We start from the raw sequence: 17,270 nt of genomic DNA on the forward strand, positions 1-17,270 counted from the left end.
GGGTCCCGATCAGTTAGCCCCCGATAGCCCCCAGGATATGCTTTCAGACGACGATCAGCAGCCTCTCCCAGCGGAAGGGGTTGGCGAGGAGCATGCAGGCGACCCAACGCATACAGACTAACCAGATTCGGTTGATGGGTAAGTACATATTTATACATCATTGAAACTCCTATTATGTTACCAATAATTAATATTAAGTTTGAAAAAAACATAAATTGAATTATATCATTTATTAATATAATTTAGTTTTTTAGTATATTAAATTAAATGTTTATATTCTTTGGTTAGGGTACAATCCAGACAGGAGCATCTATTATGAGGTGATTAGGAACCCGGAGAGGAATTGGGTGCTCCCGAGAGGGAAGAAGATTGTGTTGCAGTACAATGATGCAACACAACCCATAGGACGAGCCTGCAATCATTTTAGGCGTGCTACAGGAATGCTTGTGAGGAGCGGGTTTTTCATACATATGTGGGACGAATGGTCAAGGTAGATAAGTAGATTAAGAAGGCTATGTGGGACGCGCTGATGGTATGTTTATGAAACTAATTTATTTATTTATTTAAAATAAAATTTAGGGTTAAGTTTTTGTTGAACTTACAAAATTAATGCTTAAATTGAATGCCCAGGAGGAGTTTTATCTACCTGTATCCGTAGACGAACGCAAGGCACAACATGAAGCGTGGGCTGATATTGGCCGTAAGCACCGCTCGTGGAAGTTGAAATTTAAAAAAGCGCTAGCTATTCGAGACGGTGACACGCCCGAAAGTATACGTGCGAGAGTGCCGGAGAAAGTTTTTGAGAAGTATGACACAGCAGATGTGGAGTACCTGCTGAGCAATTGGTGCACTGAGCAAAAAAAAGTATGTAGGTCTTTGACTGTATTACTATAATGTTGTGTATTTTTAATAACTGTTCATTTAATTTTATTACTACTTTAAGTGTGTCAATGCTTACATTTTTATAAAATGTTCAATGTGTAGGTAACCTGTGAACGGATGAAGCGGATGCGGGAGCAGAATGACCTCCCCCATTGTTTGGGATCCAAAAGTTATGTCAAATTTAATCACGATGAGGTATGAACAAATATATGTAGATGTTTTTCTATTTGTGTCTAATTGTTTTTTTTTACATTAAATGAATATTATTGTTTGTTATATATTTCAACTGGATGGCGACAGACATCTACATCTGGCACGCCCCCCACTTGCGCCGAGTCATTCGTGAAGACGTACACAAGGAAGGACGACACTTACCTGAATGAACGTACACGAGTCCTATGCGTATGCTACTGATCTATTTTACTAATATTTCTAAGTTATGCGTGTGATAAAGTATGTATTCAATACCTGTGTATTTTATGTTGACTACGTATAGGAAAGGATCACACAGAATTTATTCAGTGATCCTGCCGCCACGCAGAGCGTCTCAGAAGACACGGTGCGTAGGGCACCGAACGACGCGTACGAACAGGTGTTGGGGAGGCCTGAGTATGCAGGGAGGGTTCGGCAGGTTGGCTCGAACGTTACTCTTGTTCGTGGGACGTGTTTCTCGTACTGGGCTCGCTCACAATGGGGACCATCTTAAGGCACATCTCAAGACTGGGCCATACATGATAAGAGGATGGCGACAATGGAGACGATGCTACGGGCTGAGAGAGAGAAAGGAATGACGCCTTGGAGCAGTGCATGCGACAACTCGAGGTCTTCCTCACCTCTATGGGAGTATCACATGTGAGCCCTGGTGCTCAGCAATCTCCACAGGCAAACGGAGGTAGTACTTCGTCTGTTAGTAGTGCATTTGCAAGTATGATTAATATTGTGTAAATATATTATTTTTAATTTGATTTCATTACTTGTTTAAATTTGCATATAATTTTATATTTTTTTAATTGTTTTTATTACTTGCAGGTAATGCGATAACGATTAGTCCGTTATCGCCTATTGGACAACGGCTGAGCTAGCACTCCCTTGTCGAGACACCATCGCCCGCTACACCATCCCTTGCGCAACAATCGCCCATTGGCGAGTACACGCCTGGGACGGTACCTCGTGATCCGCAAGGACGGCCTTCAGATTTGTAGATATTTTGTGTAATTATTTTTTTGTTAGAAACGAACACGTTTATTAGTACATGGTATTCAAATTTGTAGATATTGTTGTGTTGATTTGTGTAGTTAACAAACACGTTATTAATTATTGATTTGTGTAATTTGATTTTGTGTTCGTAGTAAATTTAAAATTTTGTCTTAATATTTTTGTGATATTTTTGGGTAAAATAGATTTTGTGATATTTTTGGAAGGAAAATATATATATATATATATATATATATATATGCCACGCGGCAAAGTGGCAGCTGTCAACTGTGGCCACATGTATAGGAATACACGTGTCTGATGTCAGCCACGTGGATTAAATCCACGCGGCTGACTGTCAACCACGTGTATCTAAGTACACATGGCTGCCATCAGACACGTGTACTTTTATACACGTGGCTACTGTGCCACGTGTATATTACACGTGTCTAACGTGTGGTAGCGTGTTTTATGGGACACATGGCATAGTGGCAACGTGTATTCACTGTACACGTGGCAAATTGTACAATTCGCAACAACCAAATCTACCACGCCGCGCACACGTGGCAACCTGTTCGCCATGTGTATAGGCTTCATACACGTGGCCACCTACAAGTGGCAAACTGCAATTTTTTTTGTAGTGTGAGGAGCCATTGGTACCTATAGAAATGCAAAATCATTTTAGAAGTAAAACAAAAAATTATAAAAGACATCTTAAGGTATGAAGCCTTCAAATAATGGGATTAATAATACTAAATGTGACTGTCAAAAACATGTATAAAAGGTCATACAGTACTAATTGAACAATTAAAGTATGAACAAAATTTGAGAATGTATTTTTATATGCTTACATGATATTGTTATTCCTTCTATATCATTTTGAACCCACTTAGAATTATTGTAACAACCCAGGAAAAAGTTAGCCATATTTGCACTATCACCCCAAAAGGACTAGTCATTTTAGAGCTTTGCTAGAATTCCTTATAAAGCCCAATGTGAGCTATTCATCTTTATAAGTCACTCACTCTATGTGAGCTATTTATCTTTTCCCAATGTGAGACCGAGGTGTCACAAACTCCCTCCTCAAACTCCTGATGTCCTCGTCAGAGCCATGTCATGCGGTGCTCCAGTACCACATGATCTGGCGTTACTAGGTGACTCTGATACCATTTGTAACGACCTAGGAAAAAGCGCTAGCCACATCTACGCTATTACCCCCAAAAGGACTAGTCAATTTGGAGTTTTCCTACAATCTCTTATAAAGTCCAGTTTCACTTAATAACTAAGCAATGTGGGACTTAGCACCCATGAGTATCTTTATAAATCACTCACTCTATATGAGCTATCCATCTCTTCCCAATGTAGGATCGAGGTGTTACACCTTAATTCAGTGATTCTGGGCACCTTCGAACATTCAACCTTTAGCATTGATCGTTTGATCCAAGGGTATCAAACGTTCGTTCAGGGTTGTGGAACGTTTGATGGTACCATAATGCATGAAAGACTTTAGACCTTCAACCCAAAATGTAATAAACCTAAACTATGATTTCTAAACAGCCTAATAACAACATGTAAACCCATATCAACGTGATGAATCATGAAATCTAAGAGTCATTTTGCAACTTCTTTGAAAATCAATTTCGTTAAAAGGAACAACTTTCTAAACTCATCATGGCATGCTAAGAACTAGTAAAAACATAATAAATCATAATCACATGATAATCCTAAAACAATAAGTAATTTTGCTTGAACCTAAAACAAACGTATTTGTTCATTAAATAATGTTTAGAATAAAGTAATTTTTTTTTCACAAAATAAATTCAACATAAAATGAATTGAAAAATGCTATTTAGTAGACTGTTATACGACTTGGATGAAGCGATAGTGAAAATCAACCCCCCTTTTTCTTTACAAGTTCTTACTGATTCAAATGCTAATTTTTACTATCACATTATCTCAATTATATGGTAGCCATATAGCAGTCTACTAAATAGCCTGACTCAAAGGAATTATATGTAGTTCAATAGAAAATGTCATTTGTTGAAACTAAATCATGTCTTACTGCATAGAAGAGTTTTACATGTTGTTTGAAAAATAAAAAATAAAAAATAAGAGTAAGAAGCAATAAAGACAATTTTTAAATAAAGGTTATAAACTAAAATAATTAATATTTAAATATAAAAATGTCTCACTTAAATTTATCGTCTTAGGCCTAAAAATCTATCAAGTCAACCCTGCATTTATGTTAATTAAATAAATTAACTTGAATCTTAAATAATCCAACCTCGAGTTTATTGATATGTTTTATAGTATGTATATAAATTCATTACGCGCACACATATATATTTATATACACATAAATACACTTATGTACACACAAACACACATATATTTATATCAAGACTTACAATAACAATAAATCAAGTTATATCTATTATATTAGAAAAAAAAAAAAAGAATTCCTCTTTATTTAAAATGTTCTAATTAAGAAACAAAAATAAAGTTATACGAGTCCATGCTAGTTTATAGGAGTATAGCTAATTTGTTAATGGAGACTAATTTTATGTTCATAGTCAAGTCGTTTATTAAACAAACCAAATTCAAATCAAGTTTATACAAACAAATATATAGTTAGTCAGGGAACGGACTTACTCATATACAAGCCCCGTGTGACAATAGGATCCCATTCATTTCAAATGAAATGGATACTATCCATTTTATTGTCAGGATTTAAAGTTAATACCTCTAATTATGGTGTGTATGATTTTTCATTATTTTAAATTTTAAAAGACGTGCTAACATTAACTTCATATATACCGTTAGATGCACCTACTTCAAATCCTGACCTTTCATTTAAAATTGATACTATCCATTTCATTAAATGAAATAGAGAGGATCATATTTCCTAAATCGCAGCATAGTATCTCTCCATTTCAAATAAAAATGGATTCTATTCATTTTATGATTAGGATTTAAAGTTAATACATCTAATGGTATATATAATTTCACATTATTTTAAATTGTAAAAAATATGTCAATATTGACTCTATATACACGATTAAATATATAAATCTTAAATTCTGATCTTTAATTCAAGACTGAGATTACTAATTTCATTTAATGAAATGGAGAGATCCATTCCGCAATTTAGGTACTTACGTGTGGAAGTACTTTAATGCATGTACAGAGATGTATTTCAATTCCTGATCTTCAATTATTGGATAAGCATTCAATTAATATAATCAAATTCGTGTACAAATCAATCACTCCACTCTGACAGATCATACTTACCAGATATTTTTTTTGGCGTCTTCATTCTAATCCTTCCACGTCATATTCCGTGACTTCCGCCCCAAAACCCACCACCCTCTGTCTGGCCGACCGAAGCCTGATTTAGTAACACGCGTCAGCGTCCAACTCGCTTTCTTAAAAAAAGAGCGGTAATCCACATCATGAATGACGTGTAAAGAAGCAAGATCAAAGTCTGTGGTCCTCTGTAGGTTCAAGCCCAGATCCTGGCCGTTGATTTTCAGTCAGAGAACAGTCTAAATAGATGGCTTCTGGGGGAACGCGCTGTTGAGGACGACCGACATTTCAGGCGAAAGGACTAAATCATCCGTCCGATTAAATCACTACTTGCATCTCCTGGAACAAAATCAATCTGACGGTTGTTAGCGGGAAACGTGCACCGTCATATCATGCACGCAATTGCTTTCTGGACTTGTCAATTCTTTTTCGTTGAACAGGTCGAAGATATTTCTTAGGCTGAGGGTATTTTAATTTTGTACAACCTGTCAACAACAGAACAGCGACAGCTAGTGGTTGGGTCGTAGCTTTCGTAGGGAAGGATCTCGATTCTCGAATAAGCCTATAAATACGATTCAGTTTCGAATTTGCCTTCTCGTCTTTCTGTCTCTCATTTCTTAACCCTCTCTCGGAAACTCAACGTTAGCGAGACACGCGAGGCGATTCGTAGCTCCGAAAAAAATAGTCGGATCACACCTTGGATTCCCGTACCGAATCGGCGACCGAGACGCCTCTCTCCGTGGATTGAAAGTTCGTTTTTCTGTTGGTTAATTCGTACAATTTATGGTTTCTTTTAATTTAGTCGTGTTTGATTAGCCCTCTCTTTGATACTTTAGTCATTTTTTAGGTAATGTGAATGTAGATTTTTTTTTTTTTTTTTTTTTTTCTTTTTCTTTTTCTTTTTGTTAGATTGGGTTATATTTTGTTTGGTATATGAGAAATTTCTGCAAAAATGTTGCGGTGATTTGAAATGTTGCATTTTTTTTGGATTCTTATATGTTCTGCTTTAGTTGTTAACATTGGGAAATTTTTCAAATTTTGTTTTCTCGGGAACTATTTTGTGAGAATATGAAGGTTACGAAGCGCCGGATTCTTTTTCGTCCTTACGCTAAGGTTTCTTATGGGCCAAACAGTTCGCTAGGGTTATCAGGGGCTTAATTGATGAAACTAGATAATTGAGGGCGTCATTTTTTTTCTTTGTGCTTGCGTGCGTAGTGCGGTTTTTTTTTTTTTTTCGCTTATATTAAATAAGTTCTGTGAGATTCGGAAGGAAATTGAATTTCCATTTAGCTACGATTGTCTATGAATTTGGTCTTTTCTTTCCTTTCCATGCAATGTGTGAACTGTTGTGGATGCCATTCTTGGTTGAATTTGATGATGTTGAAGTTACTGGAGAATTTTGTTAGTCGATCTGTATCTGAGCGTTGCTTATCATTGACGACTTGTGCGCCTTTGAGTGTTTTGTCTGCTAGATTCTGGTTGTTTAATTTCAACATAATGTGGTGATGGTTGTGTTGGTGTATTTGATATGTTTATTATTTATTATGTGTGTATTTCATGTGTACGTTTTTGTATGAAATTTTAATTCTTCGTACAGAGGGTAATGCCAGTTATTCCACTTGTTTGACGGGTACTATGATGTCTTATTTTGGTAGTTTTTTGTTTTGTTTTTCGTAGTTGGGCGATATCGTTACGATAACTAGTAACTACACCGTTGCTTGTAGTTGATATTTTTATGGGGTGGATTTCTCTTATACTTTTTCTTGCATATCAGATACTTCTTGGATGATTTGTATGGTGACCGAAAGTCAATTAAGCAGTTGCTTGGTAGGGCCGATATTGCTTCAGTAATCTTTTGAAGGAAAAAAGAAAAGAAAAAAACCCTTCGTCGGCAAAGGACAAACCAAGTTGATCATTTTGACTTTAGTTAAATTTTAAAGCAAATATAGTAGTTGAAATTCAATCTGTTTCACTTGATTGAATGCTCTGTTGATGGAGAAACGGAGCCTGCAGCTGAAACAGTTTTTCCTTGAAGACCTCTTCAAGGAATTACACTGCATCAGTGGAAAAATATTGTGTTTGCAAGCAAGCAACTCATCATTTATATATATACGAATCGCGCGCAGAGCACACTTCCGTTTTCCCTTTATATGATTAGAACTAATTTAATTAACAAAGAGTAACCCTTTATTTGGCAATGGCTTGATTAATATTGAAAGATACACTAAATGTGGAACCTTTTTGCTTGCTAGTATATTTTAATACTGTGAACAAGTAATCAGGAGGAGGAGGGGCAGTAGGAAGAAAAGGAAGAAGAAGCTGAAGAAGAAACACAATACTCAAATATCGATATAAATAGAGCAATTGTGGAACCAATTAGTGACTTCTGAAGTTGGGTATAAAAGCTTTTTATTTGGTAGTGCCTTTATGGATACGTAATTCCAATGTATGAAACACCAGTACTCAAACTAACGACTGTTTCCGTAACATTGCTTATATAGGCCTAGCAGTATTTGTAGCTTCTTTACACATGTTTTAGACATTTTAATATTTTGGGTTGTAGGTGATGATACTTCGTTCATTATTTAGGTTAATGACAACTATATCTGTTTTAGCTGAAGTCAGTGAAAGTAAGTTGAGGTGGATAGGATAAACATTTAGCTTTTCTTTTTTGGTCCTTTTCTATTGTAAGTTAAGTTGGGCTGACTGAAGATAATGAAGAGCCACTTCTTTTATTCTCCATGGCCTGTGCTTAGTGTTTCTGTCTTCTTCTTTTACCACCCACTCCTCTCTACAACTTTTACATCTTTGTGAACCCTCAAAATGAAAAATGATGCTGTGGAAACTAACAGTATTTGCTAGGTTTCAGTGCTGCCTTTAGAATTAAAGTCAGGAGAGGAATTGTTCTTTAGACAGTCTTAAAGACTAGAGTCCACCATTGTAATCATTCCTGGAAAATATGTATATTATTGCATCATCTCTTAAGGTCGTTGGTTTCATTGCTCCACCCTTAAAACGAAGCCTTAGGTCTTTCTCTCCTTTATAATTCTTAAACTGTTCTTGAAACCTGTCAATTTTATAATCCATGCTGGTAGATAGAGAGATTGCATCTTCTTGGATATGGGGAGCCTCATTCTTGGAGGAGACTGAATTTCCTTTCTGGCAACCAGACCTTGGAGTTATGACAATTCTTGGTGTTCAAGAATTTACTAGTAAGATAACGAGAGATTGCTAAGAAAAAAATGAACTAAATTATGATTGGAGAAAAGCCTCTCAAGTCCTTTTACATAAGGTTTAAGATTTGGCGAGTTCAGTTCTCGATGGAGACTCAGTGCAGAGTTGCCAATCGAGGTAGGCTTGTCTTAGTCGGACAATCAACATGACACATTTCTTCAATCTCACATCTCTTTCCCCTAATTTTTCTTAACGTTTTAGAACACATTTGATCGTGTGATGTATTGCTTTTACCTTAGGTTGGGGCGTCTATTGGTCCAGTATAGTGGATTTGGTTCCAAGACTTCAAGGAATCAAGTGATCATGCGATGCTATTGGTTACTATTCACAGCTGGAGGCTTGGGAGTCCCAATATATTGGACTCTTATAGATCTACTTGTTTTGATGAATCATTCTCTTGGAGTATTGCTGATTGGAGCTGTTCAACCTTACTTGGATTATGTTGTTGCTGATTCCCATTGGTCTGCAGCTGTATGGAAGAAAGCAACAGTATCATGCGGTGTTTGCCTGGCATGATCGGATGACTGAAAATGTCTTTCTAAGTTTTAGAATGATTCTTAAACTTGTTCCCATATGCAGGTGCTTTAGGCTTATTGCCAGCTTCTAGATAGTTCATTGTTTCATCCACAGTATCAAATGGGGGAAGTGGCTATGGCGATTAAGCATTCTGAGTCTCAACAATATTTGGAAGACATGCAACACATAACCTGCAAAAGCACCAAAACAGAGGCTATTCACTCTGAACAGTCAGATCAAGAGTGCATGCTTGCTGAAGAATCAACCGGTACTACAAAAACAGCTGAAGTATTGGAGGAAGGATTTATGCAATATGGGTAAAGTCTTAACCCGTTTACCTGGTACTTTTGATTTGTATCTCATTTTTTATGTCCTTCATTTTTTATAATCAACCACATACAAAATTATTTGCAGATGTTCGCATTATCGACGAAGGTGCCACATTAAAGCTCCTTGTTGCAATGAGATATTCGATTGTCGCCACTGTCATAATGAGGCAAAGGTTAGTTTTCTGGTCATCCTCATAGTCTTTTTATGTATGTTAATGTTTAAATATCAATTGATTTACTTTTTTGTTGATGTACAGAATAACATTAATGTCGATCCAAAGCATAGACATGACATTCCACGCCATCAAGTGAGACAGGTGGATACATTCACTAGTTTTATTTCCCTCCTTTTTACCGGTTTTTTTGATGCATTCTTCATGGTTGTAGTACCCTTCAATGCTGACTAATTTTTCCTCGTTAAATGTTTTCAGGTGACATGTTCAATATGTGACACTGAACAAGAGGTGAGCATAGAGTATTTTGATGGAGTATCACGGAAATTATGCATCCATTGCTTGTAGAAGTGGCTTGCCAGTCAAATATTCTGTACCAATAATTATTTAGTTTTATCTGGGTTATCATCATAATTAAAAATGAAAGACAAAGTAATCTGCTGGATTCAAAAGATTTCTTTATTTCCATAAAAATATAAAAAAAATAACATTTATATTGATCTCTTGGAAAATAATTAGTTGTTTCGAACTCAAGTTGCTCATTATGTTGGTCGCTGCTATTACAGGTTCGGCAAGTATGCATTAATTGTGGTGTATGTATGGGAAAATACTTCTGCGAGACTTGCAAGTTGTTTGATGACGATGTACGTGATCAATCTTTTTCTTTGCTACCCCAACACCCCGCCACACACCCCACCCCACCCCCCCTCCCACATCACCAAAAAAAAAAAAAAAAAAAGGTAACAAGGATCTTGGCATGGTTGTCGATTTCATCCATCATTTAAACTTAGTACTTGCTCATGAATGTAGGCGACAAAAAGGTGCATCACAGGGTCATGGGTTTTTGTCCTTGTTACACGGTCTCATTTAGTCCTGTTGTCGACATGCACGATGTCTTCACACTAGTAATTCAATTGAACAGATTGATTTGATTACTCTTGTTTTTGTGATGTTGCAGACATCTAAGAAACAGTATCATTGCAATGGCTGCGGCATTTGCAGGTATGAGTCATATCTCTAAAGCACAAAGTAACATGCACGATGTCTCTGTTGTCCTTATGTCATTTTTCTTTAATTTTTTTTTTCTTTTCTTTTCTTTTTCTTTTTTGGTCGTAACCTATTTTTTAATGTGTTTTGTTACAGAATAGGAGGCCGCGAGAATTTCTTCCACTGCTACAAGTGTGGTAAGATACTCTTGCCTTTTCATTCTTACCACCTTAAATTCTAGTTGGGAGCTTAAAGATAATAATTACAAGTGATGTGTTATCTGTTTGTGCTAATTATATACATGTATATATTTTTGATCTTGATGAAGGTTGTTGCTACTCTATTCTCTTGAAGAACAGCCACCCTTGTGTGGAAGGAGCTATGCATCATGACTGCCCTGTTTGCTTCGAGGTAACACATGCTAGCCTCCCTCTCTTTTTTTCGTTGATGTAATACAGAATCTGGATGATCAAAGTCTAATTGCAAGCATCATAAAATGCTGTCTGCAGTATCTGTTTGATTCAAGAAACGATGTGACTGTTCTGCCATGCGGACACACTATTCACAAAAACTGCTTGAAGGAGATGCGGGATCATCTTCAGTGAGTGCTGGCAGTTTCTTATCCGTCTCTCTCTCTTCCTTCTGGTGTACAATTTTACTGACCTGTTCTATATTGTTTTGCTCATCAAACAGATATGCTTGCCCTCTCTGCTCCAAGTCTGTTTGTGATATGTCCAAGGTATGGGAGAAATTTGACATGGAGATTGCAGTTACACCAATGCCAGAACCTTATCAAAATAAATTGGTCAGACTCTCTCTCTCTCTCTCTCTACTCATTTGCATTGCTAGGAAACATTCACATTTAAACCGGAGTTTTACACAATTTTCTATCTCATTTTAAGACCCCGTTAAACCTCGTGCTCTTAATCTTAATCACTCAAAAATAATGTGCTAATTACTCCGATGGAAAAATATGTTTCACAGGTTTGGATACTTTGCAATGACTGCGGGAAAACATCAAAAGTGCAGTACCATGTCGTGGCCCAGAAATGCTTGAACTGCAAATCCTACAACACTCGCCAAACAAGAGGCTGAGCAACTGACAGTGGCTAGAATGGATTGGCAAAATCAATCACAGCTACAACTGTGCTAAAATTGGATGCATCCGTAATTGGGGGTTTCCTCGACCATTTCAATTACCCAAGCAACATCATCGGTAAAACGGAATTGTTATCCACCCTTCTTGCTCCTGCAACAGCTTTTTCTCTGCCAAGAGATCTGTCACGATCCAACCTACCCTGCAGCCTGGTCTTTGCCAGGAGATCATCTGTCATGATCCACTTGCGTTCTCTTCTATTTGTTATGTTGTTTTTTTTTTTCCTGGTATCCTTGTGGCCTTGCACTTGCAGAACTTCACCAATGGTGGTAATGAAGGAAAAGTTGTTTTTTCTCTTATCTATCTTTGAAAGTGCAAACACTGTTATTTTTTCTCTTGATCATCCGTACTTACCTAGAATCATCATATCTGGTAGAAAGTGAGGTTCATGAGCAAGCTTCGGTGGACCTGTGGAAATATGTGAAGCAATTTGTACCAGGAGTTTGGTTTGAATTTGTGGTGATGTCTATGTTGTAGAATCTTTTCGAAAGGTCCATGTTGGTGACTGGGTGCCAGGAAGCTATATTTGGTCTTGCAACAAAATAAGCTATATTTGCGTTCCTGAGATTGCCTAGCCTAGGTTCAAGCATGTTACAGCCCGGTCAAGATTCTCATTTTCAGATTAATGTGAAAATGGAAATATTTCAGCTTATTGTCTCGTGGATATTTGGGATTCTTTCTGGGATTTTTCATCTATTTAAGGCAAATTTTCTAGAATTGTTTTAATGGTTGGTTTGGATACAGCGAAGAAAACTTATTCTTCTCTGAATCCAATTCTACATTCAATGATAATTGGGACCCACGCACAGTGCGTGGATCCCGCATTTACTTAATAAAATAACAATAAATTATTATTTTTTTAAAAAAATAAAAATAAAAAAAGTTAGGGTGGCTGTCGGTTGGCAGCCACCCCTCAAAGGAGGTGGCGCACTGCCACCACCATAGTTGGCCGGGGGAGCCACCCCCGACACTTGGCGAAGGCCGTGCGGCCTTCCCCGACCACTAGGGGTGGCCGCGCGGCCACCTTTAAATCTAGGGGTTGGCCTCGCGCCACCCCCTAAGGTTGCCAGGGGTGGCAGCGCGCCACCCCCCACCACTTGGGGAAGGCCGCGCGGCCTCCCCCGACCACTGGGGGTGGCCGCACGGCCATCCCCGACCACTAGGGGGTGGCCGCGCGGCCACCTTTAAATCTAGGGGTTGGCCTAGCGCCACCCCCTGAGGTTGCCGGGGGGGGCAGCGCGCCTTCCCCAACCACTTGGAGAAGGCCGCGCGGCCTCCCCCGACCACTGGGGGTGGCCGCGCAGCCACCTTTAAATCTAGGAGTTGGCCTAGCGCCACCCCCTGAGGTTGCCGGGGGGGGCAGCGCGCCTTCCCCAACCACTTGGGGAAGGCCGCGCGGCCTCCCCCGACCACTGGGGGTGGCCGCGCAGCCACCTTTAAATCTAGGGGTTGGCCTCGCGCCACCCCCTGAGGTTGCCAGGGGTGGCAGCGCGCCTTCCCTAACCACTTGGGGAAGGCCGCGCAGCCTCCCCCGACCACTGGGGGTGGCCGCGCGGCCATCCCCGACCACTGCCGGTGACCCCTTGCTTCTATTTTTTTTTTTTTTAATTTTAATTTTAATTTTGTTTTTTCTTTTAAAAAGAAAAATTATTTATTTTTTAATTAAATAATTATTATTTAAATCATTATTTCACATAACTTTTCACAATACCAATCATTATACACAACTTTTTGCCTTGAAATTCACAATTAGAATAAGAATTCAATTCTAATTCTAAAAATTCAATACCCAAACGAACTAGTATTGTTCGTTGAAAGGCGGGTTTAATCGCAGATTATATGCGGTGTTCTAATGTCCATCTTCAGTGCAATATTTCTTTTACCAGATCTGTGTATGATTAGGGGTGAAAATGGAGTTCGGTTAGCAGTTATTGTCTTTAACTGGCAGTTATTTTATAAATGCTAACCGTCTAAGGCGGGGGAGATTATAAAATGAAAAATAAAAATAAATAACCGTCATTTAGTGATTATTTAAAGTTATAATCGCACTGCATAATCGTTTTAAAATTTAAGCATTTTGGGCCTGTTTTTGGGTGTTGAGCCTTCATTAGACCTCTTTTTTGTGTTTATTTTAGATTCTTTTTTTGGCCGAATGTATGGTGTAATTTAAAACCCCATGTGAAACGATCTGGTTAAAAAATGCAATCTATTTTTTTGCTCCCATGTAAGAAAATGACACTAAACACATCTCATTTATAAATGATTGTAAAAGAAAAATGCAATCTATTTAAGGTTAAAATACTTGAGGGCATTTTTCACATTACATTAAGGCAAAACTTTACTTATAATCTCTTATCTTTCATCATTTTTTTTAAAAAAAAATACTCAAATTTTAAAAAGTGTCAACATAGGGTATCCATCTTTAATTTTTTTTTTTTTTTTTTTTCAATTTCAACCCCTCCATTAGAATTTTTTGTTAAATCCTATCAAAATTTTCAAAATACCCGTGTTTATTTTTAAAAAAATTAAAAGATCCAGCATGGGTATTTTTACAAATTCCATTGAATTCTTACCAACACCTAAGTCTTAGCAATGTTTTTTTTATTAGAAAAAAAATAGCGGTATTTTGAAAATTTTGACAGAATTTAACGAAAAATTCTAACAGATAGTTGAAATGTTAAAAAAAATAATAATAAAATAAAAGATGAATATCCTAAAATTGACATTTTTTAAAATTTGTGTATATTTTTTCAAAAATGGTGAAAGATTATGGGTTATAGGTAAAATTCTCATTTACATTAATAATGAAAAATTTATTAATATGGAAGCCCATGTTTTGGACTTTAGCCCAACAAAAAGCCCAAGCTACCATCAATAATTGTCACAGATGGGCTAACTAAAACCCATTTGCTTTGGGGACTGAAAATAAAAGCGCAATGCCAGCCACGGAGGACGTTGTTCACATTTCCACTCGCACCCGAGATTTTCCCGCCCATAATCACCCAAATCTCTCTCTCTCTCTCTCTCTCTCTCTCTCTTTCTCTCTCTCTCTCACAGCAAAGCAATGGCGTCTCCACCATCTCACTCCGATGTGCAACCTCTGCTTGCTGTGGAAGCTGAATCTCAGCTCTCTTCTCTCATCCGCGGTCAGGTACTTCTCTATCACATACATACATCTCTTGCTATCGATCTTTGGTCACATTTGGTGACGTGAGAAAGTTCACATGATTTTAAATTTCTCACAGCAATTAATCTATAGAGTTACGTTAACTATTTCTATGATACAAATTTTCTGGATTTTTTGCACTCCATCAATAGGTATGAATTGTGTGGTAATTGTGAGAATTAGATTTGTGATTGTCCGAATTTCGTACTTTCGTTCGTGTGATTTGCTCGGAATTTTTTTTTTTTTTTGAAAGCAAAAGAAGGCAAAATTTGATTTGAATTCTGCTCAGAAAATGAACTCAGACGCTTTCGAAACACCGGAGAGTCTGTTAAGCGTTGAAGCTAATTCCAGCTGTTTATATTAAAGTGCTGTCAATTTCCTGGAAATGCGAGAGGCTTTATTTGATCGCATTAAATAGATGTTGAGTGAAAGATTTTGTTTTATGCTTTGTCTTTCATTCAAATGTTCAGCATTATATGGATTTGTTTGTATTGAAATATAATAGGCATCACACCAAGAATATCAGAGAATCTTGCTAATTTTCTATTAATGCTTCGGTAATTAGTAATATTTCAAATTTGAAACAACTCTAAACAAAGCATCATCTTCTGTAATCTCTAATTTTATATTCAAAGTTTCTAGCCAGCCTTTTTCTTTTTAACATAACTTTTATTGACTCATCAAAATCTTGTTGATTTGGTGAATGGGAGAGGTTCTATCTTGTCGCATTTTTTAAGATTCTATTTCTCACTGGGTGGCATTTATACTAGTTTATATAACAAATGACAAAGCATATTAAAACACTATGGAATTAATCAAGCCTCTCAAGTGAGAGGTCTTGGGTTTGACAGTCACCCCAACCAAAATCCCTGTTGCTCTGGTTGAGCCAGTTACATGCTCGATCTGCTTCCACTTTGATGACGTAGAGATTATTTTGATATTAAGATTCCTAGATTTTGTAACATCTTTTTCCCTCAGACCTGATGTTGCTTTTTCTGGATGCAGATATGTTACAAGAAGTCAAAGGGGCAATGGAGAACATGCTAAAAATGACTAAGTGAGTTCATAATTAGTACTATTAAGCTTAGAAATATTGTTTCTTATCACTAATATAGCTGAATTTCTTCTTTTTTTTCTCCCTTACTTGAATGCATACATGTCTGAGGATTGTTGCTGCTGCTGTTCCTCTTTCATATCAAGTGAATAGCTTTTCCACTACATTTTTTGTAATCTTCTTGCTCAGAACACTGCTATCATGTCTGAGGATGAAGAGGTTGCTTTTGTACCTTTTGCATCTTATCACAATTTTAGTGTTCTTTGCCAAGGACTCCGCTAATGTGACATAAGGAAAAAATTTCATTTACATAGTTTCTGTAGGTATAATCTTATCACATTTTTATCTCGTCTGCATGCATTACAAGTCAACACTTTTTTTTTTTTTTTTTTATGAATAATTACTTTTCCATTAACAACTAAAACCAATTACAACCAACAGCATAACAGCTGAGCCAAGCTCAGTGACTTCAGCCCAGTCTCCTTACAAGAAAAAGAAAACAGCAACCGCAAACCAAGAAATTCAAAACACCAGGAAAACAACTAATATACGTATACAGTAAAACTGCAGAAAGCCCAACAAAGCTAAACCAACAAAAAACTTGCAGAAGCCAAACTTTCTGCAGAAAACCAGAATACAAACACCACTGAACATTAAACCAGCAACTCCTCATCCATATTCCAGTTACGATAAAGTGTAACATTTTCCACATTCCTCTGATACCTACCTTTCCCCAATATTCTGGTACGCACTTCCCAAATGATTTTCTTCAAGATCAGCACTTCTGTTTTGGGCATATTACCATGCCTAATCTCATTCCTATTCCTCCAAATGTTATAAATTGAGGAGCTCAAAATCAGCCTACATAGATGGCATGTAGATCTTTCTTCTTCCAGCTGCTCCCCCCTAACCTTGCAACATCCTTCAAAGAACAGGAGGATTATCTACATTGCATTGATTTATAGCTTCCTTCCATAAACGAGAACTGAAGCTACACTCAAATAGATGATCACGGCTCTCCATTCCATTTTGACAGTACATATTGAAAATAAATAATGACTTCTAAACAACCAAGTGTGTGTTCGTGTGCAACAAAATATCTTAAATGCGGAAAATAAAAGAGACAAGATATTTGTTGACGAAGTGGAAACTCTGTGAAGAGAAAAACCACTTCGGGACAGCCAAACCCAGTAAATCTACTATCCAAAGACAAAGCAAGTTGCAAAGCACTCGTACTTACAAAACCTATTACAATAGTCATACCTTTAATTAT

At 37.2% G+C, this 17,270-nt stretch overlaps 1 protein-coding gene, 1 long non-coding RNA gene and 1 other non-coding gene across 6 annotated transcripts; all 3 read left to right on the plus strand.

The window, feature by feature from the left end:
- Window positions 1–2,468: 2,468 nt before the first annotated feature.
- LOC133872128 (small nucleolar RNA SNORA17) lies at window positions 2,469–2,597 on the plus strand. The gene has a single exon (XR_009900972.1). It is a non-coding gene; the product is annotated as a small nucleolar RNA SNORA17 (small nucleolar RNA).
- A 3,344-nt stretch (window positions 2,598–5,941) lies between these two features.
- Window positions 5,942–12,076, plus strand: LOC133871741 (probable E3 ubiquitin-protein ligase RZFP34). 3 transcript variants are annotated; one of them, XM_062309155.1, is made up of 13 exons: window positions 5,943–6,132; window positions 8,478–8,733; window positions 8,856–9,449; window positions 9,547–9,634; window positions 9,719–9,778; window positions 9,893–9,925; window positions 10,201–10,278; window positions 10,593–10,636; window positions 10,778–10,818; window positions 10,950–11,032; window positions 11,131–11,222; window positions 11,315–11,426; window positions 11,606–12,076. In XM_062309155.1, exons 3-13 carry the CDS (start codon window positions 9,253–9,255, stop codon window positions 11,714–11,716), a joined length of 939 nt encoding a protein of 312 aa, XP_062165139.1. In that variant the 5' UTR covers window positions 5,943–6,132; window positions 8,478–8,733; window positions 8,856–9,252; the 3' UTR covers window positions 11,717–12,076. The 3 variants fall into 3 exon arrangements, with proteins under 3 accessions (XP_062165138.1, XP_062165139.1, XP_062165140.1); XM_062309156.1 differs by having other exon boundaries at window positions 8,482–8,733; XM_062309154.1 differs by lacking the exon at window positions 8,478–8,733 and having other exon boundaries at window positions 5,942–6,132; window positions 9,196–9,449.
- Window positions 12,077–14,755: 2,679 nt separating this feature from the next.
- On the plus strand, window positions 14,756–16,306 carry LOC133870309 (uncharacterized). Of its 2 annotated transcripts, none has more exons than XR_009900692.1 (2): window positions 14,756–14,928; window positions 15,949–16,306. It is a non-coding gene; the product is annotated as an uncharacterized LOC133870309 (long non-coding RNA). The 2 variants fall into 2 exon arrangements; XR_009900693.1 differs by having other exon boundaries at window positions 14,756–14,923.
- Window positions 16,307–17,270: the final 964 nt, after the last annotated feature.

Source organism: Alnus glutinosa, chromosome 6 (genome assembly GCF_958979055.1).
Source record: "Alnus glutinosa chromosome 6, dhAlnGlut1.1, whole genome shotgun sequence".
In the NCBI taxonomy this organism is placed as follows: domain Eukaryota; kingdom Viridiplantae; phylum Streptophyta; class Magnoliopsida; order Fagales; family Betulaceae; genus Alnus; species Alnus glutinosa.

Coding starts and splice junctions, on each gene's coding strand:
- LOC133871741 (XM_062309154.1), top strand. CDS start 9,253: ATGGGGGAAGTGGCTATGGCGATTAAGCATTCTGAGTCTCAACAATAT. Junction 9,635..9,718: donor ACTGTCATAATGAGGCAAAG/GTTAGTTTTCTG, acceptor GTTGATGTACAG/AATAACATTAATGTCGATCC. Junction 9,926..10,200: donor TATGTGACACTGAACAAGAG/GTGAGCATAGAG, acceptor CTGCTATTACAG/GTTCGGCAAGTATGCATTAA.